The sequence below is a fragment of the Macaca mulatta genome, chromosome 9, assembly GCF_049350105.2.
Source record: "Macaca mulatta isolate MMU2019108-1 chromosome 9, T2T-MMU8v2.0, whole genome shotgun sequence".
In the NCBI taxonomy this organism is placed as follows: Eukaryota; Metazoa; Chordata; class Mammalia; order Primates; family Cercopithecidae; genus Macaca; species Macaca mulatta.
In genome coordinates, this window is record NC_133414.1 from 13,803,569 (window position 1) to 13,830,241 (window position 26,673).

The window sequence follows — 26,673 nt, forward strand, 5'->3', positions numbered from 1 at the left end:
AAAGCAAAACATTGTTCAACCCGGTTTCTTCACCCAGCCACTCTCTCCTTTCCTGTCAGCTTCACAGCCAAACTTTAATCTTTAAACAACTTTGTAGTGCTGTTTTCTGCCCATAAAAGTAACATGCTCATTCTTAAAGAAAATTTTAAAATCACCTATGACTCTACCACCTTGAGAACCAGTGTTTATATTTTGCTATATAATGTGCACATATATAGACCTTTGTAAATAAATGAGATCATACTATATACACAATTACATGTCCTGAGATTTTCACAGTGTTCTCTTGTGAGCATTTTATATCTTTTAAAAAATAGTTTTGGGCCAGACGTAGTGGCTCACACCTATAATCCCAGTACTTTGGGAGGCCGAGACTGGTGGATCACCTGAGGTCGGGAGTTCGAGACCAGCCTGGCCAACATGGTGAAACTCCGTCTCTACTAAAAATACAAAAAATTAGCCGGGCCTGGTGGAGGGTGCCTGTAATCCCAGCTACTTGGGAGGCTGAGGCAGGAGAGTTACTTGAACCTGGAAGGTAGAGGTTGCAGCAGTGAGCCGAGATCACACCATTGCACTCCAGCCTGGGTGACAGAGCGAGACTCCATCTCAAAAAAAAAAAAAAAAAAAAAAAACCGGCTGGGTGCAGTGGCTCACACCTGTAATCCCAGCCCTTTGGGAGGCCGAGGCAGGTGGATCACCTGAGGTTGTGAGTTCGAGACCATCCTGACCAACATGGAAAAACCCGTCTCTACTAAAAATACAAAAAGTAGCCGGGCGTGGTGGCGCATGCCTGTAATCCCAGCTACTCGGGAGGCTGAGGCAGGAGAAACGCTTGAGCCCAGGAGGCACAGGTTGTGGTGAGCCAAGATCACTCCATTGCACTCCAGCCTGGGCAACAAGAGTGGAACTTCGTCTAAAAAAAAAAATTAGTTTTGGCAGCTAGGCATGGTGGTTCATGCCTGTAATCCTAGCACTTTGGGAGACTGAGGCAGGCAGATCACCTGAGGTCAGGAGTTTGAGACCAGCCTGGCCAACATAGTGAAATCCCCATCTCTACTAAAAATACAAAAATTGGCCGGACGTGGTGACGCATCCCTGTAGTCCCAGCTACTCAGGAAGCTAGAGTGGGAGAATCGCTTAAACCCGGGAGGCAGAGGTTGCAGTGAGCAACAGAGACCTGGGTAACAGAGATCGTGCCCCAGCACTGCACTCCAGCCTGAGAGCAGAGCGAGACTTTGCCTCAAAAAAAAAAAAAAAAAAGAAAAAGAAAATAGTTTGGGCTGGGTGCAGCAGCCCACCGAGCCTGTAATCTTAACACTTTGGGAGGCCAAGGCAGGAGGATTGCTTAAGCTCAGGAGATCCAGACCAGCCTGGGCAACATACTGAGACCTTGTCTGTACTAAAATTTTAAAAACTCAGTTAGGTGTGGTGGCGCATGCCTATAGTCTCAGCTACTTGGGAGGCTGAAGTGCGAGGTTCACCTGAGCCCAGGAGGTCGAGGCTGCGGTGAGCCACTGTACTCCAGCTGGAATTACAGACGTGAGCCACCGTGCCCAGCTCATTTTAACTTTAGAATCTTCCTTTCTCCTTACCAGGTACAGAAGAAAACATGGAGTTGAAATTGTTCTGCTAGGTTCTTTTTTAGTTCAGAGAATAGACCTAAAAATAAATGACTGACGTTCTTTCTCCTTTTTCTTCTTTGTACAGGATTCCCCAGCTTTCCGTTGCACCAACAGTGAAGTGACAGTCCAGCCCAGCCCCTATTTGAGTTACCGGCTGCCCAAGGACTTTGTAGACCTGTCTACAGGGGAGGACGCTCACAAGCTAATAGACTTCCTTAAGCTGGTAAAGTCTGTGTGCATTTAGTATGCTGGCCGTCTTTTCAAATAGACCTTCAAATTGGCTTTTATATAATATTTCACTGGAATCCTGTATCACCTAGACTTTGATGCTTATGAATGGAGCCGAGTTAGTGAGTTAGGTCATTTTCTAATTAAATATAAAATAGGAGCTGAAGGCATAATTTATTGATTAGAGTGACAGAAAATGTTTTTATGCTGTATATGCCTTTTGAACATTTTTCAAAATACTTGTAACTGTGAAGAAAGTGTGTATATTGTTAGAGGGCTGCACGGAGAGCAAGTCTCTGCTCTGGTGGTGATTTTACTCAAGAGGGAATGTGAATATTTATACTTCTGTGTGGATTTCTGTGTAGGAGTTTCTGTATGTATGGAAGAAAGAGAAGAAAATACTCAAGTACCTGAGGATAATTTGCTCAGGAGTCAAAGTGATAAACTAGTTTAATGAATTAAAGCATGGTTTTCCATGACAATTTTTAATCACATCTTTGCCAAGACCTCTAGAAAATTACACCTGCTGAGCAGATATCCCAAGGAGCATGTGCTATTTTAATGTCCCCTTGGTTTTCTTTGGCAGAAGAGAAATCAGCAAGAGGACGACTGATGAGCGTGCTGGAGCTGGAGAAGAGGAGGCCCCGCCCCGCCGCTCGGGAGCTGCTCATCAGCGGCAGCTTCCTGCCAACCCTGATGCGGGCGGGCCAGGCAGTGTGGACATCAGCCGCTTTTTATATTCATGTACATCACCTGGGGAAAAAAACAGAGGGACTTTGCTACTTGTAAAAATAACATAATAAATAGATCTTAAGCATAGGAAATCATACTGTTCTGATAATAAAATGCTTTCTATGAAATACGTTGCTTTTCTACCCGGTCGCTTTATTTATTTATTTTTATTTTTATTTTTTGAGACAGTCTCGCTGTGTCGCCCAGGATGGAGTGCACTGGTTCAATCTCAGCTCACTGCAACCTCTACCTCCTGGTTCAAGCGATTCTGCTGCCTCAGCCTCCCGAGTAGCTGGGATTACAGGTGCACACCACCACACCCAGCTGATTTTTGTATTTTTAGTAGAGGCAGGGCTTCACCGTGTTGGCCAGGCTGGTCTGGAACTCCTGATCCTCAAGTGATCTGCCCACCTCAGCCTCCCAAAGTGGTGGGATTATAGGTGTGAGCCACCACGCCCAGCCTGTTTTATTTAGGGACAGAGTCTTGCTCTGTTGCCCAGGCTGGAGTGCAGTGGCACAATCACAGCTCACTGCAGCCTCAATCTCCTGGACTCAGGCAATCCTGCCTCAGCCCCCTGAGTAACTGGGACTGCTGGTGCACACCACCACGCCCAGCTGATTTTTATATTTTTTTTGTAGAGATGGGGTTTTGCCACGTGGCCTTTTTAAAAGGCCACCATGTTGAAGTGATTATATCAATTGTGCCTGATTTACCGAGGCTTTATGATGTGCCAGACATTCTACTAAGAGCTCTTTCTGTATTAGTTGACATCACCAAGCAATTTGAAGGATACAGACATGACCGTTTCCCAGGGTAACTGCCCGACGTGGTATCCAGTGGTAATCTTCGTCCTCAGTACTTTATCTCTGTATTCAGTCCGTCAGATGCCCTTTCTGTTTTCTTTTTTTTAAGTAGTAGAGATGGGGTTTCCCTGTGTTGCCCAGACTGATCTCAAACTCCTGGCCTTAAGTGATCCTCCTGCCTCAGCCTTCCAAACTGCTGGGATTATAGGTGTTGTTTAATGTACAGGTGCTTCAAAAATACTCTTGTTTTTTAAAACTGCTTATAGGTGCCTACCCACCTATGATGGATTTAGTATCAAGGATTGATTTTAAGTTTAGCTCTGGAAGCTGGCTTTGTCAAGATGGCATTTTACCAAGCCAAAGAAAATGTAAATACATTTGATACCAATTGAAAACATTCAGACTAGGCTGGGTGCAGTGGCTCACGCCTGTAATCCCAGCACTTTGGGAGCCTGAGATGGGCGGATCACCTAAGGTCAGGAGTTCAAGACCAGGCTGACCAATATGGTGAAATGCCGTCTCTACTAAAAATACAAAAATTAGCCGGGCGTGGTGGTGGGTGCCTGTAGTCCCAGCTACTTGGGAGGCTGAGGCAGGAGAATCGCTTGAACCTGGGAGGCGGAGGTTGCAGTGAGCTGAGACCGCACCACTGCATTCCAGCCTGGGCGAGAGAGCGAGCCTCTATCCTCCACCAAAAAAGAAAACTATATTAAGACTATATAAAAGACCCAGCAAAATTTGGCAGAGAGTTCATAAACTGTACAATTCTCATTACATTTTTTTACACATTTTCCTGGAGAAACTGGACTTGAACTCTCAGGTCATTTTCTGAAATGTGATTTTTGTACATTGTTTACTTAGTGTATTTAATTTTAGTTGATTTTCCTGATGTTAATATCAAATGTAGGATACTATGAAGGAAATATCCTAAAGCCCAATATAATTTATGCCTGCCTAAAAATTAACTTCTGTTTTGTTTTAAGACAGAGTCTCACTCTGTCTCCCAGGCTGGAGTACAGTGGCACGATCTTGGCTCACTGCAGCCTCCGCCTCTTGGGTTCAAGTGATTCTCCTGCCTCAGCCTCCTGGGTAGCTGAGATTACAGGTGTGCACCACCACACCTGGCTAATTTTTGTATTTTTAGTAGAGATGGGGTTTCACTAAGTCAGGCTGATCTGAAACTCCTGGCCTCAAGAGATCCACCCACCTCGGCCTCCCAAATTGCTAGGATTACAGGCATGAGCCACAGCGCCCAGCTCTTAAGTTTTGAATTGTCCTTTTATTTTACTGGCATTTGTTCTTTCTTTGAGGTACCTCAGGCTTGCGCTTGAATTCAGCAAATGGAAACCTGTGTGCTTCCTCAGCGTGTCCCTGCAGTCCTCCCTTCTGAAGAGAAGACACTGCCGCTGTTGCCTTTGAAGGGCTGGAGTAAATACGTGCTTTGTCCTGCAGGCAGTGTCATGTCCCGTGGGCCTCCTGGAGACAGCTTTGCCAGTTTTGTTTTCGCGAGTCTCATTTGATTTGCATTTTCTGAGTTCGTAAGGTTTTCTCTTCTCAGCCTTTTCTCTTTTTGATGATTGAGGATCATCAAAAAACAAACAGGAACCTTATGTGACAGCTTTTTGACTAAGTTTGTTTCCTGCAAAGTGGAAGAGCAGTTTTCTGCAGTCTGTTAAGTGAGATAACTCATAAACCTGTAGTGTAGTGCACATCGCAGGCCACAGGCAAATGGTAGCTATTGTCACTCTGCGTGGCAGACCTCTGTACAGTATATAAAGGCACATTCTTTTTAACAGAGTCAAGAAAAAATATATATATTTTTTTATATATATTTATATTTATATATTTTTATTTATATATATATATATATTTTTTTTTTTTTTTCCTTTTTTCAGTAGAGACGGGGTTTCGCCATGTTGGCCATGGCTGGTCTCGAACTCCTAACCTCAGGTGATCCATCCACCTTGGCCTCCCAAAGTGCTGGGATTACAGGCGTGAGCCACCACGCCCAGTCCCTTCTTTTCCTTTTTACCAGATGACAAAACTGCTCCCCAAAGATGTTGACTTTTCCAAAACCTTCACTGTAGCAGGATCTAAACATTGTTTTATTCACATGTTGTCCTTGGCTCATGCTAAGGAAAGAATAAATCACAGTAAACTTACCACTCACACACAGTGCAGGTATGTATACACCTTAGAAAGATACGGTCGAGCACGGCAGCTCACGCCTATAATCCCAGCACTTGGAGAGGCGAAGGCAGGCGGATCACAAGGTCAGGAGATCCAGACCATCCTGGCCAACATGGCAAAACCCTGTCTCTACTGAAATACAAAAAATTAACCGGGCACGGTGGTGCATGTGTGTAGTCCCAGCTACTCGGGAGGCTGAGGCAGGCGAATTGCATGAACCCAGGAGACAGAGGTTGCAGCGAGCTGAGATGACACCACTGCGCCCAGCCTGGCGACAGACCGAGACTCTGTCTCAAAAAAAAAAAAAAAAGGTGCTTGAGGACTAGGCCGTGCGTGGTGGCTCATGCCTGTAATCCCAGCACTGTGGGAGACCATGGTGGGTAGTAGATTGCTTGAGGTCAGGAGTTCAAGACCAGCCTGGCGAACATGGTGAAACCCCATCTCTACCAAAAATACAAAAAATTAGCCAGGTGTGGTGGTGCGCACCTGTAATCCCCACTATTTGGGAGGCTGAGGCAGGAGAATCACTTGAACCTGGGAGGCAGAGGTTACAGTGAGTCAAGATTGTGCCCCTGAACTGAAAGAGCAAGATTCCGTCTCAATAAAAAAAGAAAAAAAAGATGATTGAGGAACAGAAATCTAAGACATTGTAACAAAAATGTAGTGAAAAAAATAGCTAAAAGTTATGGGGTTAGGCAATAAGCCTGGCATAAGTGACCTAAAGAGAGAACGCATTCAGGTGTGTCTTTTTTTTTTTTTTTTTTTTTTTAATCAAGAAAACCAAAATAAAATGATACTGGCAACATAGTAAGACCCTGTCTCTAAAAAACGTTCTTTTTCAAAAGACAAATTAGCCAGACATGGTGGTGCATGCCTGTAGCCCTAACTACACAGGAGGCTGAGGCAGGAGGATCACTTGAGCCCAGGGGTTCAAGGCTGCAGGGAGCTATGATCTCACCACTGCACCCCTGACCTCCAAAAAATAAATAAATAAAAAGGAAAGAAAGGAAGAGGCCTGGTGCGGTGGTTCACGCCTATAATCCCAGCACTTTGGGAGGCCAAGGTGGGTGGATCACCTGAGGTCAGGAGTTTGAGACTAGCCTGGCCAACATGGTGAAACTCTGCCTCTACTAAAAATACAAAAAATTAGCCAGGCATGTTGGTGCACGCCTGTAATCCCAGCTACTCAGGTGACTGAGGCAGGAGAATTGCTTGAACTTGCGGGATAGAGGTTGCAGTGAGCTGAGCTCACGCCACTGCACTCCAGCCTGGGCAACAGGCGCACAGCCAGGCTGAAGCCCCAGTGTTCTCCAAACTGTCACCCCAGACTCACAATATGTACTAGATAAATTGCAGGTCGCCTTTTTTTCTTCCTTCCAGCTGAGTTCATTCCCCCACTCTCCCTGCGTTTTCTTCTCCTAAGAAGTCATTTTGTTCAGCCACAGTTTATAAGCAGGGCTCATTGTTTAGGTCTGAGGAACAGGACAGGGTTGTACTAAGCGCTTAGGCAATGATTCTTATCTGGGAAGGGCTGACAGCTTATTCTTTAATGTCTACAAATTGCTTTGAAGATGAAAAGGGCTACAAAAATGTCAAGTGATGTTATTGCTTTTAGGAACATTTGTTTTCCATCTTGTAAAAGGCATATATCTCAGGCCAATGAAAGCCCAAGCTTCCAAACCAGACTGAGTTCCTCTCACTTACAAAAGAAGCATAACCTCTGCATGTATTGGTAATGCTGAGAGCATTGGGGTTCTTAGTTCTTTACCCAAAAAAAAAAAAAAAAAAGTCACCAAAGAAAGAAGATACCGGGAGGCCGGGCACAGTGACTCACACCTGTTATCCCAGCACTTTGGGAAGCCAAGGCAAGTGGATCATGAGGTCAGGAGATCAAGACCATCCTGGCCAACATGGTGAAACCTCGTCTCTACTAAAAATACAAAAATTAGCTGGGCGTGGTGGTGCATGCCTGTAATCCCAGCTACTTGGGACCCTGAGGTAGGAGAATCACTTGAAACAGGGAGTCGGAGGTTGCAGTGAGCCCAGATCGGACCACTGCATTCCAGCCTGGCGACAGAGTGAAATTCCGTCTAAAAAAAGAAAGAGGACACCAGGAGCTGGGCACAATGGCTCAAGCCTGTAATCCCAGCCCTTTGGGAGGCCGAGGCGGGAGGATCACTTGAGGTCAGGAGTTCGAGACCAGCTTGACCAACATGGCAAAACCCCCATCTCTACTAAAAATACAAAAATTAGCCGACCATGGTGCTGGGCTCCTGTAATCCCAACTACTCGGGAAGCTGAGGCAGGAGAATCACTTGAACTTAGGAGGCAGAGGTTGCAGTGAGCCGAGATCACGCCACTTCAGCCTGGGCAACAGAGTGAGACTACCATCTCAAAAAAAAGCTCCAGGTAGGGACATAGGAAAGAAGGAATGGAGAGGAAGGAATACTCTCAAATACTTATTTTTTATTTTTTTTTTTTTGGAGACTGGGTCATGTTCTATTGCCCAGGCTGAAGTAAAATGGCATGATGATAGCCCGCTGCAGCCTCCAACGGCTGCCCTCAAGCGATCTTCCCACCTCAGCCTTGGATGTGGCTGGGACTACAGGCACACACCACCATGCCTGGCTGATTTTACTTTCCTTTTTTTTTATTTCCCAGGCTGGTTTGGAACCCCTAGACTCAAGTGAACCTCCCGTCTCAGCCTCCCAAAGTGCTGGGATTACAGGCATGAGCCACCATGCCTGGCCACTCTCAGATCCTCACAGGGGAATAAATGGAGTATAAATGGATACAACACTGTAAACAGACAAGAGACAGTCCAGTGCAGAGAGAGCACAGGTGCTTCTCAATTAGTTTATAAGTGTGAGGACTGAAAAGGACATCAGATGGCCACCTCTCGTCACCCTTGGTGGCTACAGACTTGTCTTTTTTGAAATCAAAATGAGAATGTCCAAATGAGTCTTTTTTTGGGGTGGTGGGGGTTAGAGGGGGATGGAGTCTTGCTCTTGTAGTCCAGGCTAGGGTGCAATGGCACAATCTCAGCTCACTGCAATCTCCGCCTCCCGCGTTCAAGAAAGTATCCTGTCTCAGCCTCCCTGGTAGCTGGGATTACCGGCGCCCGCCACCACGCCCGGTTAATTTTGTAGTTTTAGTGGAGACGGGGTTTCGCCTCCCAAAGTGTTGGGATTGTAGGCGTGAGCCACGGTGCTAGGCCCGAATGAGTCTTAAGAAAGGAGAGACAAAGATCCCAGGATATGATTTGCTCACTTCTGGATTTTGAATGCAAAACAATGCTCCCCCAAAACTCGAATAATGGGAAGAAGTATGTCCAACCAGTTAAGAAGTTTTGGTTGCAAACAACACAAACTAACTCCGGTTAACGAAAGCATGTACTGGAAGGATGTGAGGTTTCTCAGGAAATTAGCGCAACCCGTGGAAGCTCCACAGAGAGAACAGAGACTGGGAAAATCTTTGGAGATGCAAAAGACACTATCCCAGGACTTAGCTACTAGAGAGACTCCGGCTTCTGTCCTGATGACACCGGGCTCAAGATTCAGTATCTGGCTGGGTGCCATGGCTCATGCTTATAATTCCAGCACTTTGGGAGGCCAAGGCAGGTGGATCACCTGAGGTCAGGAGTTTGAGACCAGCCTGGCCATCACGGTGAAACCCCATCTCTACTAAAAATACGAAAATTAGCCAGGCATGGTGGCGGGTGCCTGTAGTCCCAGCTACTCAGGAGGCTGAGGCAGGAGAATTGCTTGAACCTGGGAGGCAGAAGTTGCAGTGAGCTGAGATTGCCCCATTGCACTCCAGCCTGGGCAACAGAGCAAAACTCCATCTCAAAAAAAAAAAAAATCAAAATTATTTTTTTGTCTCCCAGGCTAGAATGCAGTTGCATGATTACCACTCACTGCAGTATCCATTTCCCAGGCTCAAGCTATCTTCCCACCTCAGCCTCCTGAACAGCTGGGACCATGGGAATACACCACCACATCTGGCTAATTTATTTTTATTTTTTGCAGAAACAAGGTCTTGCCATGTTTCCCAGGCTGGTCTCGAACTCCTGAGCTCCAGCAGATCCTCCTGCCTCAGCCTCCCAAAGTGCTGGGATTACAGGCGTGATCCACAACGCCGGGCCCCTTCCCAATGTTCTCTATGATCCTTTCTGCATCTCCATCCAGTACCCTCAGGACCTCACACCTGTCTGTAGTAACCAACCAGTTGGGCTTGCCAACCTGCTTTCTATCTTCCTTCCGCCTTTCTTGTTGGATGTAGATTCCATATGCCCCACATAATTTCACTCTGACCTGTGTAAACTTATTTTCAACGACCCTTAAAACATCCTCAGCTCCCAGCAAGTCTGCCTTCTCCGTGTTCTTTCAATATCCTGTGGCATTCCTGCTGGCTGCCTCCCCTAGAAGCTTCCTGCTCACCTGGAATATGAATGCCCTCCTTAAGCACATCCGTCCGTTTAGGCCAGCGATTCTGTCTTAGTCAGATATTCTTTTCTTTTCTTTTTTTTTAAACATAGAGACAGGTATGTGTGTGGAGGGGAGCAGGGTGCGGGGGAATCTTGCTGTGTTGCCCAGGCTGGTCTCAAACTCCTGGCCTAAGGATCCTCCCACCTTGGCCTCTCACAGTGCTGAGATTATAGGCATGAGCCACTGCACCCGGCCCCTAGTTGTGTATTCTAATTACCTGGAGAGTATTTTTTTCTTAATCAATGGAAAATACTCACCCAGACCAATTAAACTGAAATCTCTGGGGCCCAGTAGTTTGTTCTTGTTTTTGTTTTTCTTTTTTGTTTCTGAGAGGGAGTCTCCCCTCTGTTGCCCAGGCTGGAGTATAGTGGCGCAATCTCTGCTCACTGCAACCTCCGCCTCCCTGGTTCAAGCGATTCTCGTGCCTCAGCCTCCTGAGTATCTGGGATTACGGGTGCCTGCCACCACACCCGGCTAATTTTTGTATTTTTAGTAGAGATGGAGTTTCACCATGTTGACCATGGTTGGCCAGGCTGGTCTCGAACTCCTGACCTCAGGTGATCCGCCTGCGTTGGCCTCCCAAAGTGCTGGGATTACAGGCGTGAGCCACCAGCTGGGCCCAGTAGTTTGTTGTTTATGTTTGTTTGTTTTGAGACGGAGTTTCACTCTTGTTGCCCAGGCTAGAGTGCAATGGCACAATCTCAGCTCATCACAACCTCTGCCTCCTGGGTTCAAGCGATTCTCCTGCCTCAGCCTCCCGAGTAGCTAAGATTACAGACATGAGCCACCATGCCTGGCTAAATTTTGTATTTTTTAGTAGAGACGGCATTTCCCCAGGTTAGTCAGGCTGGTGTCCAAATCCTGACCTCAGGTGATCCACTTGCTTTGGCCTCCCAAAGTCCTGGAATTACAGGCGTGAGCCACCATGTCCGGCCAAGGGCCCAGTAGTTTTAAACATCTCCCAAATAATTCTGATGTACTGCTAAGGTTTAGAACCTCTATTTAAATATTAGGCCTTATGTGAGCATCTGTTAACCCCTCATGCTCCTGAGGCCCTCCCAGACCAATGTAGCCACTATACCTTTGTCTTCCTTCTTCTTTGAGCTTCCAGAGAGCTACAGTCCACATTATCAAACCAGCAGCTAGTTACCTGCTTTATTGTATTAAACCTAGTTGTCTAGGTGTTTGGTTTATATGAAGCTCCTGAGGCAGGAACGAAATGCTTAGAAGATTAATAAGCTTTTCCAGATAATGAAATATAATACAAAATAGATGGAGACACCCTCAAGAGTATTCCAAGTCACTGTGAGTGGGCAGGAGAGAGGAAATTATCCCTACAAAGTTCATATGTTGAAGTCCTGTAACCTTTATACCTGAGAATGTGACTGTGTTTGGAGATAGGCCCTTTACAGAGGTGATGAAGCTAAAATGAGGCCTTTGAAGTGGGTCCTAATCCAGTATGAGGGTGTTCTTATAAGAAGAGGAAATCTGGACACTAAGATGCCAGGGATGCCCAAGCGCAGAGGAAAGGCCACATCCAGCACACAGCAAGAGGGTGGCCAGCTGCACACTGTGGAGAGAGACCTCAGAAACACACCCTGCCGACACCCTGATCTTGGACTTCCAGCCTCCAGAACTGTGAGACAATCACGTGTTCAAGCCACCCTTAAAATCCTGTCTGTTGTATTTGGTTATGACAGCCCCAGCAAACTAACACATGAAGTAAAGGTGTGGGCAAATTAAAATTATAAGTTTAGGGAAAGTAATCAAAATCATACTTAAGCTCTGAGCTAGCAGATGCCATTTGTTAACAGAATCAGAAACCACTGTAAATTGCCCTCCCAGGCAATACTAGCCTGATGCACTGCTAAATGCCAAACGCATCTTTACAAAGGATATTAGAAACACACAAACACATGGCCGTGCATAGAGCACAGCAGAGGAACACCTACACCTGGCAGACTAGGGTTTTTGGTTTTTTTTGAGACGGAGTGTTGCCCTGTCGCCAGGCTGAAGTGCAGTGGCACGATCTTGGCTCACTGCACTCTCTGTTTCCTGGGTTCAAGTGATTCTTGTGCCTCAGCCTCCCGAGTAGCTGGGACTACAGGTGCGCACCACCACAGTCAGCTAATTTTTGTATTTTTAGCAGAGATGGGGTTTCATCACGTTGGCCAGGCTGATCTAGAACCCCTGACCTCAGGCAATCTGCCTGGCTTGGCCTCCCAAGGTGCTGGGATTACAGGTGTGAGCCACCGTGCCCTTAAAACTGTGGTTTTAAGAGGGCATTTCGCATTGTGAGAGCTGTAGATGCCACCAAACCTGAATCTGTCCTGCAAGATAGAGACACAAAATGATCAGGTGGATGGCACTGCTGCTCTTTATAAACAGATTTTTAAAATTTCAATCTGATTGGGATATAGGAGCTTTTCTAGAATGTACAGTATGATAATAAACTTGTGGCAGACACCTCAAGGTGACTACCAGTGAGGCCTTGTATAACCTCTTACCTGGAGTGCAGGTGAAAAGTATGACTTGATTCTAATCAGCAGATGATGCTTAGAATCCTTGAAGGCTTGACCTCCTGGGATCATATCCTCTTGCCTCGGCCTCCCAAAGTGCTGGGATTACAGGTGTGAGCCACCATACCCGGCCACTACATGACCTTTGATCTCACTGTTCTCCAGCCCTCCAGCCACATCCTGCCTCCATCTCTCACCTGATTCATGCTGCTGTCTGAGGCTTCTCTGTCCCATCTTTTTTATTTATTTTTTTGAAACAGTCTCACTCTGTTGCTTAGGCTGCTGGAGTGCAGTGGCACAATCTTGGCTCACTGCAGCCTCCGCCTCCTGGGTTCAAGCAATTCTCCCACCTCAGTCTCCTGAGTAGCTGGGACTACAGCTACAAACATCCAAACTCTATTAGATGGTTATGAGGTGTCACAATAAACTCTCAGGAAAATAATGGGGGCGCCTGAAACTGACTTTGAGTCTCAGGAAGGTTTCTGACCTCAACTCTCTGGAAGGCAGGTGTGCGCATAGCTCAAAAGATGGGACAGGCTGGGAGCAGTGGTTCACACCTGTAATCCTAGTACTTTGGAAGGCAAAGGTGGGCAGATCACTTGAGGTCAGGAGTTCGAGACCAGCGTGTCCAACAGAGTGAAACCCCGTCTGCTAATTTTTCGTGTTTAGTAGAGACAGGGTTTCACCATGTTGGTCAGGCTGGTCTTGAACTCTTGATCTCAAGTGATCGACCCGCCTCAGCCTCCCAAAGTGCTGGGATTACAGGCATGAGCCACTGTGCCTGGCCAGTTCATTAAATCTTAATCTGAATAAAAGAACTCAAGAGTTTGAGCAGCCAGGCACGGTGGCTCACGCCTATAATCCCAGTATTTTGGGAGGCAGAGGTGGGCGGATTGCCTGAGGTCAGGAGTTCGAGACCAGCCTGGCTAACGTGGTGAACACACAAAAAAACACACACAAAAAATTAGCCAGGCGTGATGGTGCGCGCCTGTAGTCCCAGATACTCCGGAGGCTGAGCCAGGAGAATCGCTTGAACCCAGGAGGCGGAGGTTGCAGTGAGCCAAGATCGCACCATTGCACTCCAGCCTGGGCGACAGAGCAGGAGAGAATTCTGACTTAATTGAAAAAAAAAAAAAAAAAAAAAAGATCAAGCAGGTATTTGTTCAAGGGCCACTATGTCCCAGGCCTTGAGTACTTCTAGCACTGTGATGAGATCAGCCAACCACACAAGACCATTCACTGAGCATCTTCTGTAAACTCGACACTGTGGTATCACCATCCAAAAAGAGAAGAGTGAAAAAAAGAGAGAAGGGTGTTTGAAGCTTTAGGGGGTACTGGTGGATTTGAGGATCCATTTGCTGTAAGACTGTAAAGACACCCAGTGGCTTGGAACTCCAGGGCCACTCCCCACCACTACCCAGCCACAGACCCCCGCTTTGATTTCATAACCTCACAACACACAGACTTCACACCACTCTTAAGCAGTGTGATTTACTCTCTAAACTGAACACTAAGATCTACAGATACGACTGGGGGCCTGAAAACAAGGACACCTTTGTCTCAGCCCTGGTTCTGCAGGTACAGTCAATTGGGTGACCTTTTTCCTAAGTAAATGGGACAGCTGCATCGTTTGCATGTAAGATTCATGCAGACAGCCTGGTTAGTTCTTCCTCAACATGAAAACAGTTAATAGACAAACCCAGACCTCAGGTTCGTTTCAGGTTGTCTGTCTGAAGCCAATCTATCCATGACCTTGTCTGGAAAAATTATCTTCCCTTTAAACCATTCAGACATGAGCTGGTACAACATAGTCTATGGCTTGAATCTCTGGATGAAGGTTTTTTTCCTCAAAGAAAGAAAAGTTGTTTTTATTTTATTATTTATTTATTTATTTATTTATTTATTTATTTATTTATTTTTTGAGACAGGGTCTAGCTCAGTCACCCAGGCTAGAATGCAATGGCACAATCTCAGCTCACTGCAACCTCCACTCCTGGATTCAAGCGATTCTCCTGCCTTAGCCTCCTGAGTAGCTGGGACCAAGAGGTCCACCACCACGTCTGGCTAATTTTTGTATTTTTAGTAGAAATGGGGTTCCACCATGTTGGCCAGGCTGGTCTCCAACTCCTGACCTCAAATGATCAGCCATCTTGGCCTCCCAAAGTGCTGGAATTACAGGCATAAACCACCGTGCCCGTCCATCATTCTCATTTTAAAAAACTTTTTATTTTTTATTTTTGCAGAACTGTCAAACTCCTTCCTCAAATTTTCTTCCTATTTTATGATTGCTGACTTTGGGGTGGGGGAAGTCGCAGTGAATATTTATTAACTCTTAGATCCAATGGAACATGTGTCATGGACTCTTTTTCCAGTAAGAAGTGGAAGCTGAAGCTGTCTTTTTTGATTTGAAAATTTCACGTTTATGTTAGATTCGGAAGTACACGTGCAGGTTTGTGACAAGGGTATATTGTGTGATGCTGAGGTTTAGGGTATGATTGACACCCTCATCCAGGCGGTAAGCACAGTACCCAACAGGTCGTTTTTCATGCCTTCCCCTCTCCCTCCCTCTCCCCTCTGGGAGTCCCCAGTGTCTTGTTCCCCTCCTTCTGCCCATCTGTACCCTATGTTTGGCTGCCACTTAATAAGTAAGAATATGTGGTATTTGATTTTCCGTTTCTGCGTTAATTTGCTAAGCATAATGCTGTTTCCTTTTTTTCTTTTAGACAGAGTTTTGCTCTTGTGTCCAGGCTGTAGTGCAGTGCTGCGATCTCGGCTCACTGCAACCTCCACCTCCCGGGTTCAAGTGATTCTCCTGTCTCAGCCTCCCGACTAGCTGGGATTACAGACGCCTGCCACCACGCCCAGCTAATTTTTGTATTTTTAGTTGAGACGGCGGTTTCCTTATTGATCAGGCTGGTCTCGAACTCCTGACCTCAGGCGATCCACCCGCCTCGGCCTCCCAAAGTGCTGGGATTACAGGCGTGAGCCACCGCGCCTGGCCATGCTGTTTTCTTAAACGAATCAAAAATAGTCTCAATACTGTACTTCACAAAATTTGTAAGGCGGGAAGAATCGGCCTGTGGCTGCTTCCAGCCTGGGAAAGGGATGCGCCACAAGATGGCGCCGCGCGTGCGGCGGTGAAGGCCGAGGCCGGCCGTGCCGGGAGGATGTCCGCCTTCCCCCAGGCCCTCAGGCTACGAGCAGGGGCGGGGGCACGGCTCACAACGCCATTTACACGGAGACAATAGCCTGAATTGCTCCCTGTGCTTTTAGTGACCTAGGCCTTCCTCTCGTGTTCTCTATCACCAAGTCTTTCTAGAAATGCGCCGTGGAGACATCCCCAAGCCAGCAGTTCCTCCCTCATTCTGAGAAGGTGGTTTGGTGCAGCTGGTCTCTGAAGGCGCTGGGTGTTTTCCCCTCAGCTCCGGAGGGACGGCGTGGGAGGGTGGTGCTCTGGGCCTGCTCTCTACTGTGCGTTGTTGTTGCTGATGCGTTTAAGCGCCAAACACTGGGTTTCTTCAACGTACCTGTGGGAAGATCAGCGCAGAACTAGCACAGGCTGTGGCCCGGCGCGGTGGCTCGCGCCTGTCATCCCAGCTACTGGGGAAGCTGAGGCAGGAGAATCGCTTGAGCACTCCAGCCTGGGTGACAGAGCGAGACTCCATCTCAAAAAAAAAAAAGGAAGGAAGGAAGGGAGGGAGGGAGGGAGGGAGGGAGGAAGGAAGGAAGGAAGGAAGGAAGGAAGGGAGGGAGGGAGGAAGGAAGGAAGGAAGGAAGGGCTGTGTTGCTTATGATACTTACTCCTGACAAGGGAAGGATGAACCTGAAAAGGAAGGAAGGAAGGAAGGAAGGAAGGAAGGAAGGAAGGAAGGAAGGGAGGGAGGGAGGGAGGGAGGGAGGGAGGGAGGGAGGGAGGGACGGACGAACTAGCAACAAGCAAAGGCTGTGGTGCTGATGATACTTACTCCTGACAAGGGAAGGATGAACCTGAAATCTTAACTCTAAGGTGTTACCGGAAACAGGTCCCGATCCAGACCCCAAGAGACCCTCGTACAAGAAGGAATCCAGGGTGAGTCCACAGAGTAAAGTGAAAGCAAGTTTATTAAGAAAGTAGAGAAAAGAATGGCTACTCCATAGACAGAGCAGCCCTGGGGGCTGCCGGTTGTCCATTTTTATGGTTATTTCTGGACGATATGCTAAACAAGCGGTGGATTATTCATGCCTCCCCTTTTTAGACCATATAGGGTAATTCCTGATGTGGCCTTGGCATTTGTAAACTGTCATGGCGCTGGTGGGAGTTTAGCAGTGAGGACCACCAGAGGTCACTTGCATCGCCATGTTGATTTTGGCCGGCCAGCTTCTTTACTGCGACCTGTTTTATCAGCAAGGTCTTTATGACCTGTGTTTTATGCCGATCTCCTATCTCATCCTGTGACTGAGAATGCCTTAACCATCTGGGAATGCAGCCCAGTAGGTCTCAGCCTTATTTTACCCAGCTCCTATTCAAGATGGAGTTGCTCTGGTTCAAACGCCTCTGACAGAGGGACAGTCATTTCACCTCACACATGAAAGCAAACCTAAAATTTTCTCCATTGGAAGTTCAATCTTGGCTAAGGGCATGATTTAGAAATCAAAGGAGTCTGACCTTCACATGGTTTTGAACACTTGGAAAGGTAGCCATGGGAAGGGACGTAGCCTTTGTAACGTAAGAGGAGAGAATGGGGTGTGGGATGTGTGGCCCTGAAATGACACAGAACTCTGACAGCACTGCCCGGTTGCCATGTAGCTAGGTAAATATTTGCAAAGCACCTACTGCTTCTCTGGATTCGGGGCAAGTGTCTACTGGGCATGAAAGCATCTCCGTGGGGAAGTGAGCCTGACCCAGTTCTTATCTCCCTCTTGAGGCCAAGTTCACAGACTATGACACAACTTCCAGAGGAAAGGGGGGCCTGCCCTTATCTTTCTCTCTCAGCTGGCAGTGGGACATTTTAGTGGCCAAGACCGATGTGTTATCTGTAGGAGCCCTGGAGACAAGAGGTGGGCCCAGAGGCTCTTTTTTTTTTTGAGATGGACTCTCGCTCTGTTGCCAGGCTGGAGTGTGGTGCGATCTCGGCTCACTGCAAGCTCCGACTCCCTGGTTCAAGGGATTCTCCTGCCTCAGCCTCCTGAGGAGCTGGAATTACAGGCGCACGCACCACCATGCCTAGCTAATTTTTGTATTTTTAGTAGAGATGGGGTTTCACTATGTCGACCAGGATGGTCTCGCTCTCCTGACCTTGTGATCCGCCTGCCTCGGTCTGCCAAAGTGCTGGGATTACAGGTGTAAGCCACCGCGCCCCACCAAGGCTCATCTTCTGGATATGAATTCCCAGAGTTGTTGTTTCCTGAGAGCTCATGATCAAGATGCATTGAGAGTTAGACCAGGGGTGCCAATCTGTAAGGAACGCTACAGTGTCATGGAGCTGCAATGAGATGGAAAATCATATTTCTCAGAGCTCTTCTCAGGTAGACTATTCTTTTTTAAAATTTTCAAATAAAATTTAAAAACAAGTGCATGTTTTAAAATGTCATTTATCTGGCTAACACTGTGAAACCCCGTCTCTACTAAAAATACAAAAAATTAGCCGGGCATGGTGGCGGATGCCTGTAATCCCAGCTACTCGGGAGGCTGAGACAGGAGAATGGCGTGAACCTGGGAGGCGGAGCTTGCAGTGAGCCGAGATCATGCCACTGCACTCCAGCTTGGGCGACAAAAAAAAAAAGAAAAAAAAAAAAGAAAAAAAATGTCATTTATCAAATCAAAAGCCAAACTCATAGAAAGAAAAAATTTTGTAACAAATATGCCAGATCAAAGCTTAATATAGTTAACATGTAAATAAGAGGACTTCAAAATTTAAAAAAAAATAAGATTGGGTTAAGGATGTTATACATGCAATTCATAAAGGAAAAAACACAAATATACAATAAATATATAAAAAGATGCTGAAGACAATAAAAAATGCATATTACACTGTTGTAAAATAATATTTTTATGTAACCAAGTGAGAAATATTTTTAAATGACAATCATAATTGGTGTAGAAATGTAATTCTATATAATTCTGCAATATATATGTTCAAAAGGCTTTTTTTTTCTTTGTAGGAAAGGGCTCTATTACAGATTTGATTAAAAAAGATAAATATAGCCGGGCACAGTGACTCACGCCTGTAATCCCACCACTTTGGGAGGCTGAGTTGGGCGGATCACAAGGTCAGGAGATCAAGACCATCCTGGCTAACATGGTGAAACCCCGTCTCAACTAAAAATACAAAAAAATTAGCCGAGCGTGGTGGCGGGTGCCTGTAGTCCCAGCTCCTTGGGTGGCTGAGGCAGGAGAATGGTATGAACCCGGGAGGTGGAGCTTGCAGTAAGCCAAGATCACGCCACTGCACTCCAGCCTGGGCGACAGAGTGATACTTTGTCTCAAATAAATAAATAAATATAGAACCATTTAGATTTTCTATTTTTGTGTATCTGTTTTGTCTTTTTTTTTTGAGACGGAGTCTCACTCTGTCACCAGGCTGGAGTGCAGTGGCACAATGTTGGCTCACTGCAACCTCTGCCACCCAGGTTCAAGTGAGTCTCCTGCCTCAGCATCCTGAGTAACTGGGACTACAGGCACCCGCCACCATGCCCAGCTAATTTTTGGATTTTTAGGAGAGACGAGGTTTCACCATGTTAGCCAGGATGGCCTCAATCTCTTGACCTCGTGATCCGCCTGCCTAAGCCTCCCAAAGTGCTGGGATTATGGGTATGAGCCACCATACCCAGCCTTTTTTGTTGTTGTTAGACTGTGTCTCACTCACTCTGTTGCTCAGGCTGGAGTGAAGTGGCATGATGTCAGCTCACTTACAACCTCTGCCTCCCAGGTTCAAACAATTCCCCTGCCTGAGCCTCCCAAGTAACTGCGATTACAGGCATGCACCACCACGCCTGGCTAATTTTGTATTTTTAGCAGAGATGGAGTTTCACCATGTTGGCCAGGCTGGTCTCTAACTCCTGACCTCAGGTGATCTGCTGGCCTCGGCCTCCCAAAGTGCTGGGATTATATGCATGAGCCACGGCGCTTGGCCTGTTTTGCAAGTTTTTTTAATTAAATGTGTATTTTCAAAAACTCACATCCAAAAGATTGGTCTCTCCTCCTTTTCCAGCAATTGTGGATATATGAATTACCCTGACCTGATCACTGTACATTATATGTATTGCAACATCACTATCTACCCCGTAAATATGTACAGTTATTATTTGTCAATTAAAATGTGTGTGTCTGTGTGTGTGTTTTTAAATCAGTTAGACTAGGCTGGACATGGTGGCTCATGCCTGTAAGCCCAACACTTTGGGAGGCTGAGGTGGGAGGCTCATTTCAGGCCAGGAATTCAAGACCAGCCTGGACAACGTAGTGAGCCCCTGTCTATACAAAAAATATGTGTATATACATATATATATGTGTGTATATATATATGTTAAAAATTAAAAAATGAAAAATCAGATAGACTGTTCCAAGGGGTAGGAAGAAATACTTTGATAAGTGACTTAAGATGGAGGTAAGACACCCCACTCCCCACCCACCCTACTTGCGAGGACATGCCAGAGTGACAACTCCAAGCTGCTCAGCTGCCTTCCATCTGAAGAACTGGTTCGCTAAGTGGAGCACACAGTGTGGAGTTGGAGTTAAATTGTTAGGGACAAAAAAGGCTGAGTTATCAGACCTGTGCCCCATCTGTCTCAGGCTCTCATCTGCAGAATCAGCGAAAAATCCCTAAAGACTATGGGTTTCAGGGAGTGCCCAGTTGTGAGCCTGTTACAGCACCGTGTGCCTTCACCCCGCCCAGGTGAGGGGGGCCCACAGGTGGGGGATTCCGCTTTGTTGTCTCTGTCCCTGAGGTCCCTGAGGACAATCAAGGTAGCCATACACCCTGAATTTGCAAGGGCTGTCTGGTTTTAAAGTCTCTCCCTTTGATTCAGGAAACTCGATTCTTACTTGTCAGTCTCGTCTTGTGTCCTAACTTTTGGCTCAGAAAATCAGTCACCACAGTCTCAAAAACTTTGAACTCAGCACTTCTCTCTTCTCTGCAGTAGGAAATCCCCTATAAGATGATCAGAGATGGACCCCTTTGGAAACTGCTAGGCCAGGGGCTGGAAATTGCAGGTGTCAACTCCCAGTAGAATCACCATTGTGGATACTTAGGTGACTCAGTACTGTGGAAGATGAGATAGATCAGAGACCAGGATCAAGGGAGATAAATATTTTCTAAGAGTTATTCAAGAAAGGACCCCTCAAATGGACAGGTATGGACCCATAAAAACAGAAATTCAGTCTTCTGGCTTTAGAATTTTGCCGCTTGACAGAAAGCTCCAGACCGCCACCCCCTTCCCCACGCTCCTTCCCCCAGCCCCGCCCCCCATCCCCCACCCCCACCATTACATGCCACATCTTCTGGGTGAGACATGACAATCCTTCTTTTAAAAATTTAATTATTTATGTATTTTTTGAGACAGAGTCTCGCTCTGTCACCCAAGCTGGAGTGCATAATGTGATCTCGGCTCACTGCAACCTCTGCCTCCTGGGTTCAAGCAATTCTTCTGCCTCAGCCTTCTGAGTAGCTGGGATTATAGGTGCCCACCACCACACCCGGCTAATTTTTTGTATTTTTAGTAGAGACAGGGTTTTGCCATGTTGTCCAGGCTGGTCTCCAACTCCTGACCTCAGGTGATCCACCCACCTTGGCCTCCCAAAGTGCTGGGATTACAGGAGTGAATCACCGTGCCCGGCAAATCCTTCTTTTTTAATCCAATTTATTTCCCTTTCTTTAAGTCCTCTTTTGTTTTGCCAAAGTAGTTCCTGAGCAGCTTTTTCATGGTGAGTACTTGGGGAATAAATCTTCCAAGTTCTCATGCGCACATCTTAATAGTCTCTTTGATTGCTTCACATTTGATCGATAATCTGAGTGGGTAGGGAATGCTAAATTCAAAATAGTTTCCCAGCTGGGCGTGGAGGCTCACACTTGTAAGTGTGGGAGGCTGAGGTAGGAGGATTGCTTGAGCCCAGGAGTTTGAGACCAGCCTGGGCAACATAGCAAGACCCTGTCTTTACCAAAAAATAAGAAAAAAAAATTAGCTGGATATGGTGGCACATGTTTGTAGTCCCAGCTACTCGGGAGGCTGAGGCAGGAGGATCATTTGAGCCTGGGATGTCAAGGCTGCAGTGAGATGTGATCGCGTCAGCCTGGGTGACAGAGCGAGATCCTATCTCAAAAAAAAAAGTTTCCCATAAAAATTTCGTATCTATTGTTTATCTTCTAGCAAAATTATTTTACATTTGAAAACTTTAGGCCGGGCTCATGCCTGTAATCCCAGCATGTTGGAAGGCCAAGGTGGGTGGATCACCTGAGGTCAGGAGTTCAAGACGAGCCTGGCCAACATGGTGAAACCCCATCTCTACAAAAAATACAAAAAGTAGTTGGGTGTGGTGGTGAGCACCTGTCATCCAAGCTACTGAGGAGGCTGAGGCAGGAGAATCACTTGAACCTGGGAGGCAGAGGTTGCAGTGAGCCGAGATCGTGCCACTGCACTCCAACCTGGATGACAAGAGGGAAACTCCATCTCAAAGAAAAAAAGAAAAGAAAAGAAAAAGTAAACTTTAAGTAAGTGTTTTCAGCCATCAAGCCTTTCCACCCCCATCTCTACTTCTGCTTGTTAAGCAAAGCATTTCCTCATAACCAGGGTGGAGTAATCTGCTTTTGTTAGAACTCCCTATAAAAATGCAACCACCTCAAGAGGATCAAACACTTACAGTCATCTCTGGTGCCACGGGCTGGAAGTTGGGCCCTACGTGGAATTTGTGACTCATCATCCAAGAGCCTAAAAGATTCACTTGTTCTGGCCGGGCTCCTAATTGCATGGGCTGAGCATCAGCTAGACGCGTGAAATGGAACACCTCGACACCTTTTAACTGACCTGGGAACATATTTCTGACTTGGTGCCAGGAAACAGAATACCTGTTTGGTAAACTGTCAACTTCTAGGTCTGAAAAAAAAATGCCCACAACTTCTGTTGAGACATCATTAAGAGACAGCGAGGACACGTGGATGCCAGGGCAAGATACAGGAATCATTCATTTTCTTAGCAAGAGGAGATATAGGTGATTATAGTTCCTTCCACATAAGCGATGATTGTGAATTAGGAAATAACCCAAGGGAGGCCGGGTGCAGTGGCTCACACCTGTAATCTCAGCACTTTGGGAGGCCAAGGCGGGTGGAACACCTGAGGTCAGGAGTTTGCGACCAGCCTGGCCAACACGGTAAAACCCCGTCTCTACTAAAAATACAAAAAATTAGCCAGGTGTTGTGCCACGTGCCTGTAGTCCCAGTTTCTCTGGAGGCTGAGGCAGGAGAATTGCTTGAATCCGAGAGGCTGAGCTTGCAGTGAACTGAGATCGCGCCATCGCACTCCAGGCTGGGCGACAGAGCGAGACTTGGTGTCAAAAAAAAAAAAAAAATTAACCCAAGGGAGCACTTTCCAACAGTCAGAGCTGAGTAAAAGTAGAATGGGCCGGGCGCGGTGGCTCAAGCCTGTAATCCCAGCACTTTGGGAGGCCGAGACGGGCGGATCACGAGGTCAGGAGATCGAGACCATCCTGGGTAACACAGTGAAACCCCGTCTCTACTAAAAATACAAAAACTTAGCCGGGCGAGGTGGCAGGCGCCTGTAGTCCCAGCTACTGGGGAGGCTGAGGCAGGAGAATGGCGTGAACCCGGGAGGCGGAGCTTGCAGTGAGCTGAGATCCGGCCACTGCACTCCAGCCTGGGTGACAGAGCGAGACTCCGTCTCAAAAAAAAAAAAGTAGAATGGACTGCCGTGGGAATCTGTGGGTTCCTCTCCCTAAGAGTTTTCTTGTTTGTTTGTTTGTTTTCTTGAGACCTAGTCTGTCCCTGTCGCCCAGGCTGGAGTGCAGTGGTGTGATCTTGGCTCACAGCAACCTCCACCTCCCGAGTTCAAGCAATTACTTGTGCTTCAGCCTCCTGAGTAGCTAGGACCACAGGTACATGCCACCACGCTCAACTACTTTTTGTATTTTTTGTAGAGATGGCGTTTCACCATGTCGGCCTGGCTGGCCTTGAACTCCTGGCCTCAAGTGATCCACCCGCCTGGGCCTCCCAAAGTGCTGGGATTACAGGTGTGAGCCGCTGTGCCCGGCCGATGAGTTATTCTTGGTGAAGATATTGTAAATTGGATGCAACAACCTATGGACGGTTGGAATACATGATCTCTACATTCTTTTTCAACTATGAAAATGTATGTTTGCTATACCTGGTATGACACCTGGCACACAGTAGATGGTCAATTTGTACTAAATAACTAAATAACATGTCTGTGGACTTCATTATACCACAGCCACAGAGACAAATGTCATCAGTTTCTACTTGCTATAATTTACAGTAAGAAGGTTTTACTCACAACTACCATTAGTTACTCATATTGAGAAATTACCAGAATATTCTCTTCTGCAAACAGTGGCTGAGTTTGGATCAGGCAGGGACTCCGTCTTGGCAACAACCTCTTTACTGCTTCAAGTAATTGCACCCTCGCAAACTTGTTATCGCACACACGTAAGCAATATGTAGAGGGCAGGAAGCAGTTAAACTGCAAAGCTCCATTGAATCGTCTAGATTAGACACAGGTGGAAGGGCTTTTCAATAATCGGAGAGAGGGTTCCAGGCAACACCTGGCCTGGAAAACACAGCCTTTCTTGTCTGTAAGGGTTGAAGGAGGCGTTCCAGAGCGTGGCCCATCTCCTTTGGCTCCTTCGCCTACCTGCTCATGCAGAGAAGAACAGAATCCATACGGGTGAGAGCAATAGAAACACAGCTGCTGGTGTCCATTTTTGCAGGTAGAAAGCTTAAAAAGATGGGTCAGGCGTGGTGGCTCACGTCTGAAATCCCACTACTTTGGGAGACTGAGGCGGGTGGATCACTTGAGGTCAGGTGGTCAAGAACAGCCTGGCCAACATGGGGAAATCCCATCGCTACTAAAAATATAAAAATTAGCCAGGTGCAGTGGCGTGTGCCTGTAGTCCCACCTACTTGGGAAGCTGAGGCGGGAGAATCACTTGAACCTGGGAAGTGGAGGTTACAGTGAGTCAAAATCTCGCCACTGCACTCCAGCCTGGGTGACAGAGCTAGACCCCGTCTGTCTCCAGAAAAAAAAAAAAAAAGGATGGGCGTGGTGGTAATCCCAGCACTTTGGGAGGTCAAGGTGGGAGGATTGCTTGAGGCCAGGAGTTTGAGATCAGCCTGGCCAACATAGCAAAACCTGTCTCTATTTTATTTGTAAAATAAAAATAATATAATTAATAAAAATACAAATAAGAATGCTTGGCTGGGCTTGGTGGCTCACGTCTGTAATCCCAGCACTTTGGGAGGCTGAGGCAGGTGGATCACAAGGTCAAGAGATCGAGACCATCCTGGCCAACATGGTGAAAACCCATCTCTACTGAAAATACAAAAATTAGGTGAATGTGGTAGCAGGAGCCTGTAGTCCCAGCTACTTAGGAGGCTGAGGCAGGAGAATCGCTTGAACCTGGGTAGTGGAGGTTGCAATGAGCCGAGATCTCACCACTGTACTCCAGCCTGGTGACAGAGTGAGACTCAGTCTCAACAAACAAACAAACAAAAAAAAAAAAAAAAAAAAAAAAAAGAAAAGAAAAAGAAAGAAAAGGAAAAAAAAAAAAAGAAAAGAAAAGAAAAGGAAAGCTTGAAAAACTGGAATATTTTAGATAGGATTCAGAGGTACTCACAGTAAGCGTAACAGTTAGTACCAAGAAGTGACTGCTCCTGGCCAGCTGAGCTGCAGCCAAGGACAGCAAACAAGGAAGGGACCTGGTGGCCCAGGCAAACTGTTCTAGCTGATCTTGATTTCTGAATCAAAAATTGGAACTCATGATCTTGAATTTATTTTATTTTATTTTTTGAGGAAGTGTCTCATTCTATCACCCAGGCTGGCGTGCAGTGGCATGATCTTGGTTCACTGCACCCTCTACCTCCCAGGTTCAAGCAATTCTCCTGCCTCAGCCTGGGATTACAGGCGCCCGCCACCACACCTGGCTAATTTTTGTATTGTTAGTAGCGATGGGGTTTCACTCTGTTGCCCAGGCTGGTCTCGAACTCCTGGGCTCATGTGATCCACCCGCCTCGGCCTCCTAAAGTGCTGAGATTATAGCCGTGAGCCACTGTGCCTGGCTTTGAATTTATTTTTATGTATGAAATGACAAGTTTATGGACAATTACAATAGAAAAAAAAATGTATCTATGACCTTATCACCCTGAACAACTCTGTGGCACTCGTTTGATGACTTCCAAGTTCTCTGTGGTCACATATAGCTATTAGAGATAGACTATTAGAATTATAGTGCAAATATGGCTTGATTTGTGCCAAAAGACTTTGAAAAGAATTATGCCAATTTATAATATGTAAATTATATATAATTATATATCACCTCCATCCATCTGTAATTTGGAATTGGACTTTTTTTTTCCTGTTTAACATATCATAGCGGCTGGGTGCACTTTGGGAGGCCGAGGTGGGTGGATCACCTGAGGTCAGGAGTTCGAGACCAGCCTGACCAACATGGTGAAACCCTGTCTCTGCTAAAAATACAAAATTAGCCGGGCGTGATTGTGCGCGCCTGTAGTTTCAGCTACTCGGGAGGCTGAGGCAGGAAAATTGCTTGAACTCAGGAGGCGGAGGTTGTGGTGAACTGAGATTGCGCCATTGCAATCCAGCCTGGGCAACAAGAGCAAAACTCTGTCTCAAAAAAAAAAATCAAAGTCTGACATGTACTATGTTCGTTGTACGCTAAGTTGAGTGCTGTAGGAGCCCATGCATTAGCTCATTTAATCCCACGACTTTAGGATGCAGGTGATAGCATGATCGTTTTCTCAGATGAGGAATTTCAGAGAGCGATTGGTAACACAGCCTGTGAGTGCCAGGGTGGGGCTTCTCGCCAGGTTTGATTCCAGGTTCTAATCTCATAACCAAGCTGCCTAATCAGTC

General features: G+C 46.6%; 2 protein-coding genes and 1 long non-coding RNA gene across 4 annotated transcripts in view; 2 read left to right on the plus strand and 1 right to left on the minus strand.

Annotated features, from left to right (window-relative positions):
• Window positions 1–2,710, plus strand: part of CDC123 (cell division cycle 123) — a 55,216-nt gene extending 52,506 nt beyond the window's left edge. Inside the window, 2 exon segments of one of the 2 annotated variants that reach the window (NM_001266654.1) lie at window positions 1,708–1,845; window positions 2,437–2,575. In NM_001266654.1, coding sequence (NP_001253583.1) covers window positions 1,708–1,845; window positions 2,437–2,463 — 165 coding nt within the window. In that variant the 3' untranslated portion in view covers window positions 2,464–2,575. 2 annotated transcript variants of the gene reach the window in all.
• Window positions 1–26,673, minus strand: part of UPF2 (UPF2 regulator of nonsense mediated mRNA decay) — a 484,524-nt gene that overhangs the window by 340,609 nt on the left and 117,242 nt on the right. The window lies entirely within an intron of this gene.
• Window positions 24,333–26,673, plus strand: part of LOC144331075 (uncharacterized) — a 29,527-nt gene continuing 27,186 nt past the window's right edge. The window contains exon 1 of the long non-coding RNA XR_013397924.1: window positions 24,333–24,468. This is a non-coding gene — a long non-coding RNA (uncharacterized LOC144331075). The remainder of the gene's footprint in view (window positions 24,469–26,673) is intronic.